This window comes from Mya arenaria, chromosome 15 (genome assembly GCF_026914265.1).
Source record: "Mya arenaria isolate MELC-2E11 chromosome 15, ASM2691426v1".
NCBI lineage: Eukaryota > Metazoa > Mollusca > Bivalvia > Myida > Myidae > Mya > Mya arenaria.
Window position 1 is genome coordinate 40,786,246 of NC_069136.1, and position 20,945 is coordinate 40,807,190.

The 20,945-nt window shown below is 34.3% G+C and overlaps 1 protein-coding gene across 1 annotated transcript; it reads right to left on the reverse strand.

Annotated features, from left to right (window-relative positions):
- Positions 1-6,078: 6,078 nt before the first annotated feature.
- On the reverse strand, positions 6,079-7,596 carry LOC128219382 (FMRFamide receptor-like). The gene has a single exon (XM_052927191.1). It carries the CDS (start codon positions 7,594-7,596, stop codon positions 6,079-6,081), a length of 1,518 nt encoding a protein of 505 aa, XP_052783151.1.
- Between the last annotated feature and the right edge of the window lie 13,349 nt (positions 7,597-20,945).

The following is a 20,945-nucleotide window of genomic DNA, read 5'->3' on the forward strand; positions in this document are numbered from 1 at the left end:
ACATATATTCTTAACAATCAGATCTCTTCACAATGAGAATTATACAAAAATCAAAATGGATCAGGAAATTGTTTGAGAAATTTGGTTCAGGCTTATGAACAATTCTGGCAATATTTTTATCTTCCATTTTTGTTTTCCTTAGATTTTTCTGGTGGATATTGGATGTCTGGAGAATATCAAATATTATATCCGTGAGACAAGAAATCGGACATATAATCTTCGATACGTAAAGAAAAACTCGGCATGTTATTTCCTTGATTCTACGTGTTGTAAATACAGTGTCTCACAATTTGTATGTCATTAGTCCTGGGCTGGTATAAAATATTCTTCTTAATTCTATTTAAGAACGATGTAGCTTATCGGATAACTTTGTAATAATAAGTAGCCAATAGAGTGAATGAAGTCAATGATGTATGACCATAAAATTGTTTAAATTGCTATTGAATACCAACCCTGATATTTCACAAATGAAACGCAGATTTAGCATTCAGTTGTCGTCATGTTAACACATCTTTATACATAACATGAATATAACAACAACTGTTCGTAAAGGACAAGTTAAACAGAAAGAGGGTTGGGTTTGCGCTTATGTGAGTCTCCTTTAAATCGTCCGTCAATCGTTGGTACATCATAAATACGACTCGTACCACTGTAAATGTATAGAAGTTAGGCCCGTTTCTCCTCTTGTCCGGTTCCACTGCATGAACATATAACAAACGTAACATTTTATGTCGTGTTTTGCAATCGATCGTATCATAAATGTAGTAGTTTTTTATTGCAAATTATTTGAAAGGAACTTCTAGTTAGGAACGTGGTAATGAAATATTTTAAAAATACTGTATGACATTTTCAAGATACTTTTATTTAGAAGTTACAACTTTCTTTGACCCGCACACCTTCCCCTTAATGTCAGAGCTGATAAGAAATGTATATGCTGTTCTTTAAATTTCTGAGGCCTCCTAGCCTTATATAAATATGCTAACAACTGTATTACTAAGCAATTCAACTTTGCCTAGCAAATTAGAAAAATAGTGTACCATCATCGAATTTGCAATGCAATTAAAAAATCTACCCTGTTACTTTAACTGTTTTTAATGATACTGTAATAATTAAGTTTAAATGATTTACTATTGTTGGTTGATATTTTTGCGTTTTTGTTTGTATTTGCTCTCTATTTTAGTACTTAAAATGTTTATGTTTGTATATGTGTTGTAATCTCTGTGTTTAAGAAGCATAGACATTCGTTGGCCAATTTCTGACAATAAACTTGAACTTGAAATTTTCTAAATTAAAAAAAATATGCGATGATGTCGATACCGCTCGTGAAAAACATATTATAGCGACAGACTAGCCTATAACTATTGAAATAACAAAGGAATGGTAGTTAATGTAATATAAAATGAAATTCTGCATTTGCAAGTTAGTAAATTCATCGACATATGTTATTTTAGAACATGTCTTATGGGTTATTATGGGTTATTAAATTGGTTTCAGGACGGACAGTAATAGGGTGTATGGAGCAAGTAATATGTGGAAAATTTATAGAAATTGTGCGCGTGTACTACAGCATTCATATAGTATGAACATAAACATGCAAACAATCCTTAAACAAAGAACAAAAAATATATTGAAACGCATCTACATCAAATAATCTAGAATGCAAACATCATATTTAATATTCTACAAAACAGAAACCGTATCCACAAAAGAACATAACACATTAAATAATGCACAAGGCGAAATGAAGAAAGTGAGTAACACAAATGATTTCCCCGTAACACAATGGTGATTGTTCTTAACCAATCAAAGTATGTAATAATACTTAAAATTAAATTATCATCATACAAGTTAAATTAAAAAATAAAATATACCAATCAAAACATAATAGCAGATCGCACATATCAGAATAATAAGTTATTTTTTAAAATTTGTATAGGAAAAACAACGTTCAATATTGTATGACCCCCAATGTGTTATGAATAGAATCGCCGAGTCCTTTGTATATATATAACTTTCATATAGTAAAACACGCAAAGAGTTATGACGTCATTGTTTATTTCAATATTGCGAATTGGAATAGCGAGACGTCATTTAACCAATGATATAAATATGACGTTACAAAAATCAGCCATTGTTTATATGACCGGATTTTGCCTGTTACACTTCTTGAAAACGATACTGCTAAATTTAATCGTTATGAATACCTTTTTAAAAATATTAATATTAGTATGGATCGCATTTTTTGCGTGTATGCTGTATAAACGCATTAAGGCAAGCAAGCACATGAAAAAGAAGTGTTCTACTGCTTTCATACAGCATATGCATTTAAACTGCCATCAATCCTTAAAAAAGATTGCACAAAAATAAACACACATTAAAAAAACACAATTCAGTTTCCGCATTACGTAGTCAAGTATGTGAATAATCCCCAAATGGATGTTCACAATGCAAACATCTTTGCAAGACTCAAAAGGAGTTTCATTGTTAACAGTACAATATGAAAATATCGTGTAGAAAAAAAAACCCTCATAGGTTTGAAATATGTTTAAACAGGGCTTATTCCTCGATACGTGTTTATCACAGACGATAACTAATATTCTACTTTATTTTCTAGTCATTTTATTTCAAGGTTTGTTTGAACGTGCCTTTAGGCCACACCAAATCAATGTTTAGTTCCTCGGATTTTTGCCAAAACAAATTGGAGCGAGCGAGCGAAAAAAAATAATTTTTGTCAGTTTTCATAAAAACCGAAGCGAGCGAAGAGCGAAAAATATTTTTTTCCTGATATTCAATATAAATAAGAAAGATTGTTCAAAATAATTGCCCTTTATACCCATTTTAATGCCATCTTGAACTGAACCTCTAATGGACAATGGGAAAATGTCGGAATACATACTATTTATTCATCCGTGTTTAGTACAAACATTATATGGTTAAATTTAATTTCATATATAATTAAAACGTACTTTAATATGACGATCATACATAAAAATAAATAACTCTGCTTTTAGTAAAAAGTTTGAAACGACTTATATAAATCTACCTGAATCAGTTTAACATCATATGCAACTGTAATTAGACATAACTTAGGATTGATTTTGGATTTGTAAAAAATGATCACATACACAGGCATCATCAAACATCAGACTCCATATAACATAGACTAAATTTTGTTTTTATTATCACAGGAAATGCAATGACATGTGCTTATTAAAACAAAAAGAACAAGGGTATTTTTCAGAGTACTTTTTTTGGTTATTTAGATGTTTTTTATGCACCAGCCAATTGTATATGCCCTCCCCCCCTAAGTCCGGAATAGCGGTGACTTTGACTTCCGGTCTCTCAAAACCCGGGTAAAATAACCAACCTGCAGGGACACACTGCTGGTAAAATCCCTGCCTAATGGCCCCGCAACCCCGAATACCTATGTGAGGCCAATTCCCGACTATTTTCAGTATGAAGACAAAACCACATTCACTAGGCTCTGCGGGGCCACCTGAAAGGTAAAAACACAGCCCATTGCCTCTGCTGTCCCCGGTATACCCCTGGAACAAGGGCGAGGGGTTTGCGGGGCAGTGGTTACAATTGACAAGTGCATTACAATCCTAGATTATGCTGCAAATAAAAACAAAATATAAGGTGATAAACTTAGGCTTACTTATGTTGAGGTATATCCAGACCAGTGTTTATATCGCTATTTGTGAAAAGATATTTGTTCAAAACTGTTGTTTTATCAGAATTTGATCAAAAATGAGCTTGATACATCAATTTGGACCATACAATGACTCATGTTCAAGTTAAGTTGACCTGTCCTATTTCCATTCAAAACGAGTCACTAATTACTGGCTAAGGTCACAAATCCGAACACTTTTTGATGTTTTTTTTACAATTATCTTGGAGAGTTTATGTTGTAGTAAGTTAAACTTTCGTATGAAACATCTTTGGTTCATGGGGAAACAGCTGTCAAAGTACAGATTCACGATCTCGTCAATTTTATGTCGAAAATCGTTCATTTTATTCACTGTAAATTATGCACAGTAAATCAGCCTTCAAATTATGCTATGGAGGGCACAAATACACTTGAAAAGCGAAAATACATGGTCATACAATTATAATTAAAAAGTATGCTATATGAAATAAACAGTGATTTATTGTTTCCGAGGTTTTTTAAAACATTCGCTTCAAATGGAAACCGTGATTTCTATTTATAAATATCTTGAATGTAGGTCAACATAACTGCAAAACCTAAAGATGCGCGTGCACCCTCTGACGTCATTCCCCCATGTGCTACATTTTGATCTTTAAGCTTATAAACATTGAATGGTATTTTTTAGAAAAATGCTTAACAAAACAAGATGAAACTTCGCAAGTGTGACCAAGGCAAGCCTATATTGCTCTAGATCATCGAATAATCTATCACGGTAAATAAATTTGAGTTCTATAGTATTGTTTTTGTATTATTTAGCTTACAAAACTGGTACCTAGCAATAGGGTCCAAAAGAAGTATCTGACCCACATTCTCTTCGATCATTTTACTTTTGGTGAGGTTGGTATAAACAAAATCATGAAGTTAGAGAAAAATTGAAGTTTGAATGTGTTAAATGATATCCGAGGTGTTGTGAATTGAGTCTTTATTTATGAGAACGTAAAACTATCACGGTTATTTAGGTGTAAAGAAAGTATTTTCGATTAATAATATCAGTTAGGCTATTTATGACACTTCGTACCCCGTAGCCGTGAAGCCGATAATGACGTCACAAAATGACAAAATATGTGAATCTATAAGCGGATTTAATGCTCTTGAATGGATGCAAAGAAAAGGTTCCAGAGTTAACAGGATCCTTTAAAAGTTAATGAAATCCATATGTCATTAAAGTTGTCTAGTTTACCAAACTATTTTCATTTGTATGTTGAGTGCTCTTTTGAGAAACAAATCTTCAAACAAATATATTTATCTATAAATTTATCTTTTCATATTAGCAATTTAATGAGGTATTCGAAATGAAACAAGTATGTGACTAGATAAATAGAATACCATGTAGAATACCAATAGATGAGAACAATGCTCCGCCTTGCCGGGTTATTTTCCTCATCCACGAGACTTTCTTGTTGTTTTTTTACATAACACATTTTATGTTGTTTCTGAAATATTGTAAAATATGTTTTTTAAAGACCAAAATAATGATATTGTCGCTATCAATTAGTCTTTTATAAAATACCAACCGCTTTTATAGTACTGCATTGAACAACTGGTTGATAACACATGTCATCGTTATTGAATTATGCAAAGAATGGTACTTTATTATTAATACTTGCACAAACAGTTGAATGGATACAAAGTATATCAAAGAATGTCTAAATCTATTTAAATGCAATGTAACATTTTTTAACTTTAACAGGATTTGCAAAAATACCTAAATTCTTCCTTTCCGCCTTAACGGCCTAGTTTAAGCCTTCTATAAGTGACCCCCCCCCCCCCCGCCCTCTCCAAATCGGTGTATAGAACACAACCTCTGAGTATTGATCTTAATCTAATTACCTGGTGCCTTCTTATCAGATCTCCAATCTGAGTATCCTGCTTTGCAGTTTTTGAGCTTTCATTATAAAATTGGACCCTAAATGGCCCTAAGTCAATAAACCAATATAATACAGGTAATTGGTCCCTAATCTGACACCAGTGCAATTAGCAGAAGATGCACATCAGGGGATTATCATGCCAAACATTCCTTAAACTAGGCCTTTAACAATGTATAATGATATGTCATAATGACCTTGATTTTACATTTGACATCTCATATGTTATATAACATACAAGAATAAGTAAAATAAATATGTCTAATTTTTGTCGGTAAGAAATCAATACTCATATCGTTTAGTTGATCAATATAAACCTTTTTGGTAAACAATAAAAAATAAGGTACACATTAATGCAACAAACAATGTGTTATCAATGACATGTTATCATTTTTATCAATAACTTATCTGACTTACTTTTGTAATAAAAATCAGGTACATTTTAATACGTCTTTCAAGGAGTATAACTTGTGTTCATTAAAATAATTCAATGCTTTGAAGTGACTATATTTTTGTATCTTGAATTGCAAGTTGTCTTCTCGATATGCCATCATTTAGAGAAAGCTTTATCAAATAAACGTCATTATATCTTTCAGTTCCGTTGGAACCTTTCGATCTTTTCTCGTCAGACAAAGCAATTTGCCTCATACTTTTGCTGTTGTAATGTCTTCTTAACCTTTGACACTGCGTTGATCCATTGGCTCTATGCTTATTTGTTTTCCTCATAACTATTGGTGTAAACGTATCGTCATCATTTGAGGAGCACGAGGCATTATGCAAACTCGAACTGGATATTGTAGTTTTAAAGACTGTAAGAGACTGTTTCTGTTCGAAACGTCTATTTTGGTAGTATTCAACGATTCTACAATTATTCTTGGTTTGAACAGGCACGTGCTTGTAGGGACTGTAACCATAGTTGTGGCGTCTTCTAGAACGAAAACGGAGAGGCATTTCCGCCTCTTTCACCGAATGGCCATTGTACGAACTTGTTTCCGTTCTTGTAAAGAAATTTAGCCCATATCGTTCACAGAAACATAACAAGAAAACACGTCTGAATTTCGTACTCATAACTGAATAAAGTATGAAGTTTATCGATGCGTTGATACGTACCATCAGATTAACAATATTTCCGGCGATCTTCACGTTGTTTGCTTCGCATGCAGTTAGACGCATATCGTGAGAGTCAAGGTAAGTCAAATAAAGTAACAATGCAGCGTTTGGCGACTGGCACAGAAGAAAAACTATGACTACGCCAATAAGCATAATTGTGATTCTATTTTGTTCCGCTTGCCGACGGGCGTTTTGCTTATATGAAGAATATGAATTTGTCATATGCTTTCTGATTTTCAGTGCAGAGTAAACTGCTCTCACTAAAATGCCGTTAAAGGTCGACAATAAAATGAATGGCAGGAATGTGAAAGTTAACACCAAATAGTGGTAGTAAATGATTTTGTAGGCATCGGTTTTGGCGAAATCTGTCTCCGTGTTCTTAATTACAACAGTATTGTTGTTCTCGATCCTTACCGTTTCCATTTCGAAAAATTCCGGAAATGTGCTTATAACAGCAAAAGTTACAACTACGAATGTAATAAATCTTGCCCTCTGAGGCGTACATATCACTCTTCCCTTTATTGGATAGCACACAGCAATCAGGCGTTCAAGGGAAAATGTTACAGTAAGGCATACGGACACGTTGCTACATATGTCTGTTAACGTTCTTGCGTAGGGATACCAGTAAGTATAGGCTTCCAAACTCTTCACAACAGCGTAATGTTTTAAACTCAATGTGAAACTAAAAATCAGGTAAGAAATATCAAATACGGCTAACGCGGTTAGATAGCAATTCGTAGACGACACCATGAACTTGTGAGTCAGAACATTAATACAGAGGAGGTTTCCAACAAATCCGATGGATGTTATAAAAGGCACTATAATCTTTTGGACGATAAATCGTGTCATCTCGAGTGAATAGTCGTTGTCACAAGATGTAAAAAAGAAGTCACTTGCGGTGTCGTTATACATTTTTCCAACGGCGCTTGTATTTACACCAGACGAAATGGCTTCAACAATATATAACATCTGAGCAGTACTGTTTATAATCATTTTCACGGGCTAATTTGCATCTTTGATGTTGTTTTATGCATCTCTTGAGCGACGTGTCTGGTCATTGGTATATTTTCAATAAATCTGAAAAATAAATATTGAAACAATCATATCACATCATATAATTTTAACATATTTATAACTGAGTGTTATTTGATAAACTTGATGTTAAGAATGATTATCACGTTTAATATAGTCAAATATCAAAGATACTTATTTTTATACTTGAAACGTTTACAGGCTGCTTCAAATTGTGAAAAGTGATTAATTGCCATACGAACTATAATTAAGAATATTTTGTTTGCTTATATTTCAGATGTTAACGAAGTCGTCGCACATGCCTAAGAACTATTTGAATCAGTATTTGAAAGATGAATTCTTGGAGTTAACAGATCTCTCTTATAATGAGTGTCATGTATATTAAAAAAATGAAAAGATTACTCAAATGTTGAATATATAGCATATGCGTTAGTTTCTCTTTAAAACGGTAGAGCACTAAATATATTCAACGACCATGCCACGTAAATTTTTACTTATTACATTATACCATACACTGTTTGGTAAAAAAGCAAATGCAAACGTTATGTCATTAAAAATGACACGTGTCACCATTAATATTACAACTAATCACTAACTAAGAGATGCTGAATAAGCATAAGGGTCATTTAAAGACATATTATATAAGCTGATATTTTTAAGTAATAGTTTTGCCTTAACACGCGCCTTGCCTTATTTCTTTCGACATATTTTCATTCTTTATCCTATTGTTGACTTATCATTTTATGTTTCAATTTTGATGTAGGCCATATAATCACAAAATTTCACTCAAATAGCATAACCAAACTAAACATTTGGACCAAATATTCAAAATAGTGTATGCATTACTACTTTTTAAAGGCGTAGTTTCTCATAGAATTTGCTTATAAAAACCCTTTGTCAATAGTTTAAAGAAAACTATTCCATGAAAAAACGAGTACTCAAGAAGACAATCATTTTATGAGTTTTACGTAATTACATATTTTCTGAAGAGTTCTTCTTCTCTTGAATCAGCAACCAAACTTTTAATCATCATATTCCATCAGAGAATTGGCTTTTAAAATGAGAAAATCCATATACGAATTTCAATAACTTTTTATATTATGTTATTAGTTTAAAAAAGAGTTAGGTTTCAATTTGAGATTTAGACTTACGAATCTATGGAGATATTGGGGCCAGGTATTTTGCATTGCTAAAGGCAAGTACCACATACTTTGGTTAAGCGAAAAAGTTAGCTGTTGATGTAATTATTCTAAATGTTTAATTTCTCATTATGCGGTTGTTTTATCTTGTCCACTTCAGATTAAAACAGTGTTTATTGACTCTTAACGTTGCTATATGTATAACGTAAATATATTGGTAACCGGACCGACCTTTTATCTCCCCATCCGGTTTTGACGTAGTGTTGATGTGTTCTCGTAATTTTCTAATAAATATGCATTTTTTGTGTGAAAATGTTCAAATTTGATATTTTTATATTAACAGTTTTCTTCAATAGTGATTATACCCCGATATAGGTCGGTTTGGTACAAACTACCGGTAGTTACGCCTACCCTCCTTCCATACTATTTTAATTAAGTATTACGTATATAATTAAGAAATGATTCAGACACAAACTGGACTGAAAAAAGGTTTAACATGTTAAGTCTGTAAATATAATGCAAAAAAGAGGACACGTATTAAAGTTACACTTTATGTATGATGATAATTAATAATAAGAACTTGTAGAAGAATTACGTAATCAATAGTTCTATTGAAGTTTACAAAAATAAATGAAATGGAAAAGTTAATTTTAACATTTGAATATGAATACAAATCAGTTTACCCGTAGTAATTACATGTTTCCTCAATTCCTGTGTCGATGTAAATATACAAACTTCATATATCATTTAATTCCACTACGCTTAAGTACAGTTTCTTCTTAATTGCGCGACTGATGATACGAAGCGTATCTCGCAATTTCTCCAATAACAACTGGACGCAACTTGGCAGTCGTCAGTCTGCATTTCAAGAAACGAAAGCGAATAAAGTCTTGTCCAATACGAGTTCCGCTTTAAAAGTCGTCAGGCTAGGAGGATGTTTCTCCGATACTTTCGCGGCACTTGAAGACATTATTTCATGTTTGGTTAGATGTAAAGGATCAGTTTAAGTGATATTCAAAGCTTTGCCGTTGAATATGACAATTTACTCGGAAATGAATTCCTAGATGGTGTAGGTTGACATAAATTTTACAACTGTGTTTTCTTGATATATTTTAACCAGTATTTATTGTATCAAATGGCATACCTTGTTTCGAGAGCAATACAATCGTGAGGTATTTTCTTAAATTACACTTGTGTAATATAACTTGGCATTAATGTCATTGCGCCATATCAATATACTACCAAACTTTTTCATCAACTAATTTTTCTTCATTATAAGCGACGTAAGTGTCACGTGATAAAACAAATACATTCTTTGTCATCTAAGAATTTAATTCATTTTGATTAAAAATAAAACATTTTTTCGCGAGTTTAGGTAAAATTGTGTAGGTTACGTTGCTAAGCAATCGAAAAACTATGTCGCTACCGTTAATGTTATTATGGATTGATTCACGATATAAACGGAGGTTTAGATAGAATTTGGATTGATATTAAACCGGTCAATGAATCGTGAGTCACACTTTTATGGTATTGTATTTAAGTAATTAAGTTTGCAAAACTTTGTTTAGATATATGTTTCTCACGTTGCTGCTGTTTTTTTTTTTGTTTTTTTTTTTCAGAACAGCTTCAAAGCGTTGGTTCGTGTAGGATCCACATACACGTTAAGGTGGATTGAGGGCTCTAATGCGGTGTTCGTCATGATAGAGAATAGCCTTCTAACAGTTAGGGAACAATGGAATCTTACTCTCCATCGGGTTCTGTCTTAACTCCCACGTTTACATGTGCAACTGCTGTGTGGAGTAATACTTTTGTCGATGTTCTGTAACATCAACACATAAAACTCTTACCCGTAGAACATTGTGATTAATCATAACTGGGAAATTATGGGCATTTAGGTTCCGTACGTAAACTCAACCGATGCCAACATTAAGAGGACATGACAGACTGTTCCCCCTTTACTGGAAAAAAAATGCTCAAGATTCATTGTACTGGACCAGCCTTCATTAATTCGTGTTACAGTTGGAAAATTGTAATTTCTTTACATGTATGTTGAATTTGCATCTATTTTTTACCCTGTCTAGATAAGGAACCATGGACATCGGAAATAGCTATATGTTTGCAAAAGTTATCTACATCTTTGCTAAAATAAAACTAGTATGATTTGGATATGAAGGGTAGACGGCATTTTCCGTAGTATTTAATATGTATTCGAATTTACGCTTGCCGCTTTTCAAGGTTCCACATGTATTTCATAACTCATTCTTAGTCAGTCGTGAGGACGGGGAAAAATTCACAAACTGTGTTTGCTGGGTTGGCTTTCATTACAGTTTAAAAATGCATATATATATACATATCCAATTTATAATTTAGTTGTGTTTTGGCTTGTCGAGACCTTTACCTTGGTCGAGCACCTCTGTGCTAGTTATCACTTGGTAGGGAAATCCACAAGTGGGCTATCAATATCAAATTGTGATTCATACACTAAAATCAATTAGTTTTATATAGTATATACTCCTCAAAATAATTTAAGGACCACTAAAGGGCTATAATTTCATCAATTTAATTATTTCAAACAAAACAATTTATTATATGAACTACATGATATCTTTAGTTTACAATTGTAAATGTACGTAATAGCGAATAACAATGGTAAACACATGTGAGATCAAAAGGTGTGGTCACTACTGAAATTTGAAAGTTTGCATATCGGTGGGTGTGGCATGAACTTTTTTAAACAGCAATGTTAATTGTTGAAAGTCACACACCAAGTAAAGTTAATATCGCCTGTGACCACCTCTAGTGTCAATTACAGCCTTACCCCTGGAATTGAAGCTGCGAATCAGTTTCCTGATTGCAGGACGAGGAATTCTTGCCCACTCCTCAATCACCGCTTGTGCTAGGTCCTCCAGGGTCTGTGGCTGAGCTGGCCGCGCACTGATCCGTCGTTGGAGTATGTCCCATACATGCTCTATTGGATTAAGATCAGGAGAGCGGGCAGTCCAGTCCATACGCTCTATTCATTCACGTTCAATGTAGTCATTGACAAAACGAGCCCGATGCGAACGGGCGTTATTTCCATAAGCACAAAGTCCTGGCCCACAGCACCGCACCAGCATTATGTCGCACAAATGCATCAAGGATCTCATCTCAAAAGCGAACACCGGTCAAATAACCGTTTTGGATGACGTAAAAGGCAGAAGAACCATTATAGGAGACCCCACCCCAAACAAGTTCTGCCGGGCCACCGAATATATCGTGTTCCTGGATGCCACAGTCCTTGAATCGCTCGTTTTTTCTGCCGTCACAAACGTCTCCTGCCGTCATTGAAGGCAACACAAACCTTGGACTCATCAGTAAACAGGACTGACCGGGGCCAAGCTAGTGGAATGTCATGGTGGTCTTGAGAAAAAGCCAAACTTAACCTCCTGTGGCCTGGTTTCAATGGAGGGGTGTCAGCTGGCCTCCGAGCGCAAATATTGGCAGCGTGAAGTCTGTTTCTTACAGTTTGTTCACAGATTCGAATCCCAGATGCCACACGGAAGTTTGCATTCAACGTTTTAGCGGATTCGAACCTCCCACGTTTAGCCATATTAACACTATAACGGTCACCACGGTCCGTTGTTTGCCTCGGACGACCTCTTCCTGCTCGTTCAACAACAGAGCCAGTATCTAAGTACCTCTGTCACACACGACCGACCACAGTATGGCTTAAGTTAAACTGACGTCCAACGTGACGTTGAGTCTGGCCGGCCAACAGCATTCCAACCATTAGTTACATATCACTAAGCGGTAAATGTCTCCTTAGCGGCCTAATTGCCGTATAATTACTGTTCAAGTCTAAAAATATCCAAACTTTACACAAAAATGTGTTCAGTCAGTAATATTTCAAAACTGACTGGTTTAAAGAATGGTTAGAAATAATGGTATGAAATAGTGGTCCTTAAATTATTTTGAGGTGTATAGATATAGATAACACTGATAATCCCGTTTTTGGAATTACAAAGTCTGAACAAGTCTACTTCATGTATACTTCTCAACGCCGGGAACGTCGTAGTACTTGGCGTCCCGGTGGTTGAATAGTTGCGTTACGTTGCTTTGCATTGCCAGGTCATTGCGGATAAAATTGCAGATTTTGCATTGACTATTGGCAATAAGATCATTTAAATGCAGTAGTTGCTGGTTTATTCAACTTTGCTTAACAACAGCATATCAACATTTGACCGTTTTATTTTTTTTATTATTTATTAAATAAATAAACATATTTCATGTACATTTCATGCTTTAGGGTCAACTTTCCTTACTGCTCGCCTGCTAGCTGTATGTAACCTATCATTGTCATAACAAATTACTCACAATAATTTCATAATATTGAATGGTATGATGGACTCGTAAAAGAAAAAATACCGCTAAAGAAAAAAGCACATTCATATAATACAAATGTTGTTAAATGTGTACAACTATTAAAAACAACAACAAAAAAACAGCAGATATCACTGAAATTAAATTCATTTGAACCACAAATGAAATCTACAATAGTGATATACGGTGATATAGGTCGGTTTGGTACAGAATCCATATTCAGAACAAACAGAAAAAGTTGCTCTTTCCTACCTACCCTGTAAGTTTTAGATATAAGTGGAAACAAAGATCATGTTGGCCTTCTGCCAATACCAAAAGTTTCATCGTACTGTATTAGCTTACACAAAATTCGGCTAGTACTATGCGGAACTTTTCGGGAGATGAAACCAAACGAGTGTGGATTGTCCATACAACTAGCAAAGCTAACCGAGTGAACCGTTACATTATTTGCATGAAACTCGATATATACCAACAAGTTCCTTCAATGTAAATACGCATTTACATTTGAATATTTATCACAGGCGTACCTATTATAAAAAGCGTACTATCAACTAGTGTTTATTTGTATTTTTACATGTGCTTATGATGCCATTTCAATTAAGGGATTTGAAAAATAAGAGTCAACTGTTTAACCTTCAGAGTAAAAGCCATACAGTTGAAGGCTTTTTGACAGTGTATCTAAAACAACATGAGCTCCTTTTCAGATGTGTCTATCACGAAACCCATTTTTTTTGAGAACCAAAGATTTAGATATTCTTTCATGAAATTTATATCCATGGGGATAAAACTTTTAGTTTAAGTAATTATAGATGATTTAAAGCACCTTTGTTATTGTAATAAGTTGATAGTTGTCACGTTAAATGCAGATTAATGTCTTAAAACTTTGGATAACAAACGAGCAATAATTTATTTCCGCGAGAAAACCTGCCTTAATGCTACCGAATATGTCACCGAGAAATTTCGCTTTAAAATATGAAGCTTCATTACCTTGAATGTACGTTGGAAAGTATAAGTTGCGTAACATATCATTTCAAACATAATTAAAATAATGAGAGTATTCTGTGGTTACGTTGCAAGAAACTTCAGGACAATCAATGTAAAATCTGAAGAATTTAACGTCAGTTTTGTTATCTAGAATTTGTGCGTGAATTCGGAATTACCCTCATACCCGTTGGTTATAGTAGCAACAACAAAGCACGTGCAACGCAGTTAATTCTAATAAACCTTTCCCAAAGTGACCCCATCCACAGACTGTGCAACTTGGCCTAATAAATTTGTCATATTTTTTATTAAATCAAAATGTACATATTTGAAGTAGAACTTATCTTTCAATTTGAGTGTTTCATATTCGATTATTGTATAAAAGTAAGTTAACATCGTATTTCAGAAATATCATACAACTATGTTTCTGCCTACAAGATTTTGCAAATATCGAGACACAAGAACATGATATATATTAACAATATAGCCACATTAAACTAAATCAATACAATGACATATTTAATATCATGTACGCCAGTGAAAGTACCTCGTCTACTTCCCAAATGCTTGATCTTCGCACTTTGCCAGCAATGATCAAGTCTACATTGTGATTGATTCCACGTCAAATCTCTCATTTATAGGTTCTTGAGATCTTGATTGTAACCTGGACAATTCTTTCAACAAAATAGATGATAATCAACTCTCTAGTAGCTCTTGTTGTTGCGGAAATAGGGTGATAAGCACTTGGATGTATGAGTAGGAGAGCAGGACACAAAAAACCTTACCAGCAAGAAAGATACAAAACCAACGGAAATATTGCATACTGTAAATGCATAATATTTCTTTATTGATCTGTTTTATTAGTTAATCGACCAATTGCTGACATTGAAAAAACCAAATGAAATGCGTAAGAGATAAAACAGAACCCAGATACAGCGGATATATTCAAAAGAACATATGAGTTCGGTATTACAAATCGATTATTGTCTATTCATATAAGATGGTCAAGACAAGTAAAAAAACGAATCATGTCTCATGAAATCTTATTTAAGCTGGTACATTAGAGGAACACTTTTTGGCGCCGATCGCATGTTTTTTTGTTTGGAATAGAATTATAGTCCTGTTGACTTAAGCGGGTGTTATGTAAATCCAAGCTATTATATACTAGACATTTCCGTCATATCACGTTAATTTTCCTTACATGACATAAGATAGTGTCAATAGAAACGTTAGTGTAAATTGCTACTGTTATTCAGAATTATCGTGGATGAAATCAAATAAATTACATTTGCAATAAACCCACTAGGTAACAGTTGCTATAACTCCAAGAAGTCATACGTATTGAGTTTCAGGCTCAAGATTAAATGCTGCATGTGTTAGTAAGATCCTAACTATGCTTTCTGCACACAAGTCTGAAATACTTAAGCTTATCGAAGTCTAGTAATAACCAATAGTGTGGGCATATGCGATTTGTTTCTGTTGGCCTTGTGTATGGCCTGCTTACGTAGACATCTGTATTTTACGTCATTGGACGCTGCAGGGTTCATCTGCATCGTCAACGCCAACCCCGATGATCGTTTCATATTAAACATACGGACCAAAGCATGTATATTGATAAGTGGGGCCATTAGGCATAGTTTCATAAAGGACAATCTTTTTATAACTCGAGAAGGTGAGGGTTTGGCTCACGAGATCCTGGGAGGTTGTTGGCGAAGAAGGACTGAGACCTAGTGGTCCTGATTGCTAGCAAATGCCAGTTGCCCAAGACGACATGCACGCAATGGCTTTTAAAGATACAATTTCTAGAAACTATCTTTTCGGTTTCAATTTATGATGTAATTTTCACTGAAATTATAAATATATGTTTCACATAATATTGATCAAACATATTACGTTTACTTCTAAACTTGTTCGTAATTGCATTTGATGGGCAAACGGCTCTGTAAAAATAACGTGTGCGTCGGCAAACGGCTCTTTTAATATAACGTGTGCGTCAGCAAACGGATCTGTCAATATTGCCTCTACCAGTGAAGATCAAAATAACATTTTATAACTGACATGTTCCTACCTCTTTTATAGCTGTTTTCACAATTGTACCAATTGGAGATTTTATATAAAAATGGAGTAAAATAAGCTTAACAATTTTACAGACATATAAATGATGTCCTTTCAATGAACCTACGTTTCTTTCCAAGTCTATTTTAAAATAGTATAGTTTCAGATCATGATTTTAATAACCTTTACCATTCATTTTTTCGAAGCGTATTTTTTAGTTACGAACTCGAACGACAAATGTGGCTATTTATAGACTAGATATTTTTAATGCTTTGAAGTGTTTTATATATAGTATGTAATCACTTTGCTGCTTGTGGAGTTTTGTGCTGTTTTTCCATATTTGTTGCTTGTGATTTTATGTTCTATGTCTTTGGTGTTTACCCAGTTCCAGAACCGGGTTAATGTTTAAACATTTTGCTACTGAGCTTGTTTCTGTAGCTTTTCGCATAAATATTGACGTCTGTAGTCCATTGTTTTGAATTATTAAAACGTTTGTGTAGTAAATAATAGGACTTTTTGTTCTTCAATTGATAAACCTTGTTCATTTATCTTTCCGGTTTTAACTACGGGTCTAAAAGCGTGCGATGGAGTTTAGTAACAATAAAATACATACGAGGAAACACAAATGATAAGAACGAGTTTTTTCATAAATATTGATACTAACATGATCCATACAGTTAAACTTACATTGTTGAACGCCAAGGTATGTATCAAGCTGACCCATGAATTTCATGCTGAGGAACTTTTCTAAAAGCTTGATAAAATACGTGATCGACGAAACTTGTTAAGATTTACCTTTTGCGTTTGTTCTTTATACACGATTGTTGAAATAAGGATGAGATTTGTGCACTTTAACTAGTTAAAACCGCAGTAAATATAAATTATACTGATCGTTCCAAGGCGGTACCTAACAATTATTGTTAAACACCCCTAGTCTTTCTATATAATACATATATATAAACGGTTTCAACGGTTACATTGATTCGATTTTACAAAACATTATATATATCAATCAGGGGTTCGGTCAGGCTTTTCCAACGGTTAGTGGGGAGTATGTAATTGGGTGAGTTTTGGAGGGGATTCGGAGGGCTAACATCAAAAGAAAGACATAAAACATTAGCACGAGCCTAATTATACTTCCTGTGTTTCCTGTACATGTACAATATACATTATAATAGCTTCTTACTTACAGCTTTTAAACAACATATTATTTATGCATGTACACAATCATATCAAATAGTCATACCCTTGCTCAGCTCCCTGTACATTTGACTCAATTCTTTATTTGAGAGGAAATGAGGTTTATATTTGAAAGCCTTGAAATTTTTAACACGAACCAATTCATAAAATTTTGTTTCCCACTTGATGTAAAAAATAAGCCTTTTTGTTAGAAGGCAAGACAAAGTTCTCACTCTCGATGATATAAGTAAGTAAAGCGTACATGCGTACATTAATATTTCTCTGTAGAATGGCTGTTATATATTAATGTTTGTATATAGATTTACCTGCATTTAGCAAGGCTGAGTCAAATTTCAATGAATTTTAATCAGTAAATTGTTTACCTATGTATGAGTTTTTTATTCACAATCTCGAGAGGGCTAAAATTTCGAAACAGTGTTTATATCAAATTGGTTGTACTACAGTTTGAAACAATGAAACATCACTGTTATTTTCATGATGTAAGTATATAAAACACAGGATTGTATTCATAGCTTTGATTATGGAGAGGAATCACGAAGTAAGTCATCGTGTCACGTGACAAAAAGTTTTAGGTGTGAACACGAGTTTAATAACATAGTCACATGATATACTGCTCTTGGATTCTGGGGTACGATTACAAATTAAGTAATTGTGTCATATAATGTATTGCTTTGGTTTTGAGATTTAAACACAGCAAACTTACCACAGCGAATAGAAACGAGTGAATAGAAGACAATTTAATTACTGCATTTAAGATCTAGAGAATAACCGGTTGATGTCGTGAACAGGAAGACAAGTGAAAAGAATACAAGTGAGCCACTGCAGTAACGATATAGGGAATAACATGTTGGTGACGTGAATTGGGAGACAAGAGAATAGAATACAAGTGAACCACTGCAGTTGAGGTATAGGGAATAACAAGTTGGTGCCGTGAATAGGAAGACAAGTGAAAAGAATACAAGAGACCCACTGCAGTTGAGGAATAGGGAATAACAGGTTGGTACCGTGAATGGGAAGACAAGTGAAAAGAAGACAAGTGACTCACTGCAGTTACGATATCGGGAATAACAGGTTGGTGCCGTGAATGGGAAGACAAGTGAAAAGAAGACAAGTGAATCACTGCAGTTAAGGTATATGGAATAACATGTGGGTGCCGTGAAAGGGAAGACAAGTGAAAATAAGGCAAGTGACTCACTGCAGTTACGATATAGGGAATAACAGGTTGGTGCCGTGAATGGGGAGACAAGAGAATAGAATGCAAATGAACCACTGCAGTTACGATATAGGGAATAACATGTTGGTGCCGTGAATAGGAAGACATGTGAAAAGAAGACAAGTGACTCACTGCAGTTACGATATAGGGAATAACAGGTTGGTGCCGTGAATGGGGAGACAAGAGAATAGAATACAAATGAACCACTGCAGTTACGATATAGGGAATAACATGTTGGTGCCGTGAATGGGGAGACAAGAGAATAGAATACAAATGAACCACTGCAGTTACGATATAGGGAATAACAGGTTGGTGCCGTGAATAGGAAGACAAGTGAAAAGAAGACAAGTGAACCACTGCAGTTAAGGTATAGGGAATAACAGGTTGGTGCCGTGAATAGGAAGACTAATGAAAAGAATACTGAATAGAATACAAGTGAACCACTGCTGTTACGATATAGGGAATAACAAGTTAGTGCCGTGAATGGGGAGACAAGTGAATAGAATACTGAATAGAATACAAGTGAACCACTGCTGTTACGATATAGGGAATAACATGTTGGTGCCGTGAATGGGGAGACAAGTGAATAGAATACTGAATAGAATACAAGTGAACCACTGCTGCTACGATATAGGGAATAACATGTTGGTGCCGGTAATGGGAAGACAAGTGAATAGAATACAAGTGAACCACTGCAGTTACAATATAGGGAATAACATGTTGGTGCCGTGAATGGGAAGACAAGTGAAAATAATACAAGTGAACCACTGCAGTTACGATATAGGGTATCACATGTTGGTACAGTATATGGGAAGACAAGTGAATAGAATACAAGTGAACCACTGCAGTTACAATATAGGGAATAACATGTTGGTGCCGTAAATTAGGAGACAAGTGCATATAAGATAAGTGAGTCACTACAGTAACTATATAGGGAATAACATGTTGGTGCCGTGAATGGGAAGTCAAGTGAATAGAATACAAGTGAACCACTGCAGTTACAATAAAGGGAATAACAGGCTGGCGCAATGAATTAAAAGACAAGTGAAAATAATACAAGTGAACCACTGATGTTAAGATATAGGTAAAAAAAGGTTGGTGCCTTGAATGAGGAGACAAGTGAATATAAGATAAGTGAGTCACTGCAGTTATATAGGGAATAACAGGTTAGTGCCGTGAATGAGAAGACAAGTGAAAAGAAGACAAGTGAATCACTGCAGTTACGATAGTTAGGGAATAACAGGTTAATGCCGCAAATTCGATACGATGGTCGTTCTTCTTTTACTTCAGGTGCAGGCTATGAATTTGCTTTTATCTCGTATCCAAAAATAAGAACAAAACTATTTAGAGCAAATTTCATTGGAGTTTCAAATAATAAAGGGTTGAATCCAAATAATATAAACTATCAAACTACTGTTTTGTTTCCATTAATTATTCATGGTCAATCTAAATAAAGTACTTAATCGTCATTGCTTATGCGAAGTAAAGCATATTTTGGATATGGTTTTGAGTGACTTCATATTCTTCACGATATATGAAAATTAGTAATTTAATCTGATTTAACGCGGCATTATCTGGGGGTTTTCATGCGAACTTGTAGATGAATGTAACCAACACAATTATACCGCAGGAAACGGTGACGTCATTTCCTTAACTTTTCTGACATTCTCCCAAAGGCTAACACAAACTATCTACCACACTTTTTCAGTTAAGCTCATATTAACACATCTTACTCCGATATTTTCCTCAAAGAATTGTATGTGATATATTATCTCAATTTGGTAGATATTTTTTTGTAATTTTATTAAGATCATACACGATAATACTCGCGGCAATTATAGAACGTCTTTGTTATTAAGATAGTAAGTGCTCTTAAGCTTGTAACCCTATTCAAAGCAAAACAAATGAATAAGTTGTTTGTTACCATCTTTAAACTTGTAATGATGTACATGGACGTTTTATTGTTGGCGTTTGGAAGTCCACCAACTGTTCGTCAAGCTACTTGTACGGTGACAAGTCACTCCATTTCAAAGAGTTCCCAAAGATGTTCGAGGATACTGTCTTTGATATGCCATAGTATTTCACATAATCATGCTATTTCACAGTAATTTAAGAATCTTCCTGAACGTTTGTGTATTGGGGACTGCCATTCTATGTTTCATAATCAAAATACATTAATTTTGTAAATTTGTGAACATTTGCGACTTTGTAGTTATTTGAACATTGTTACTAGTTGCTGATTCTTGAACAGTTGTGTTTTTTTGTAAACATTTGTAGCTTCT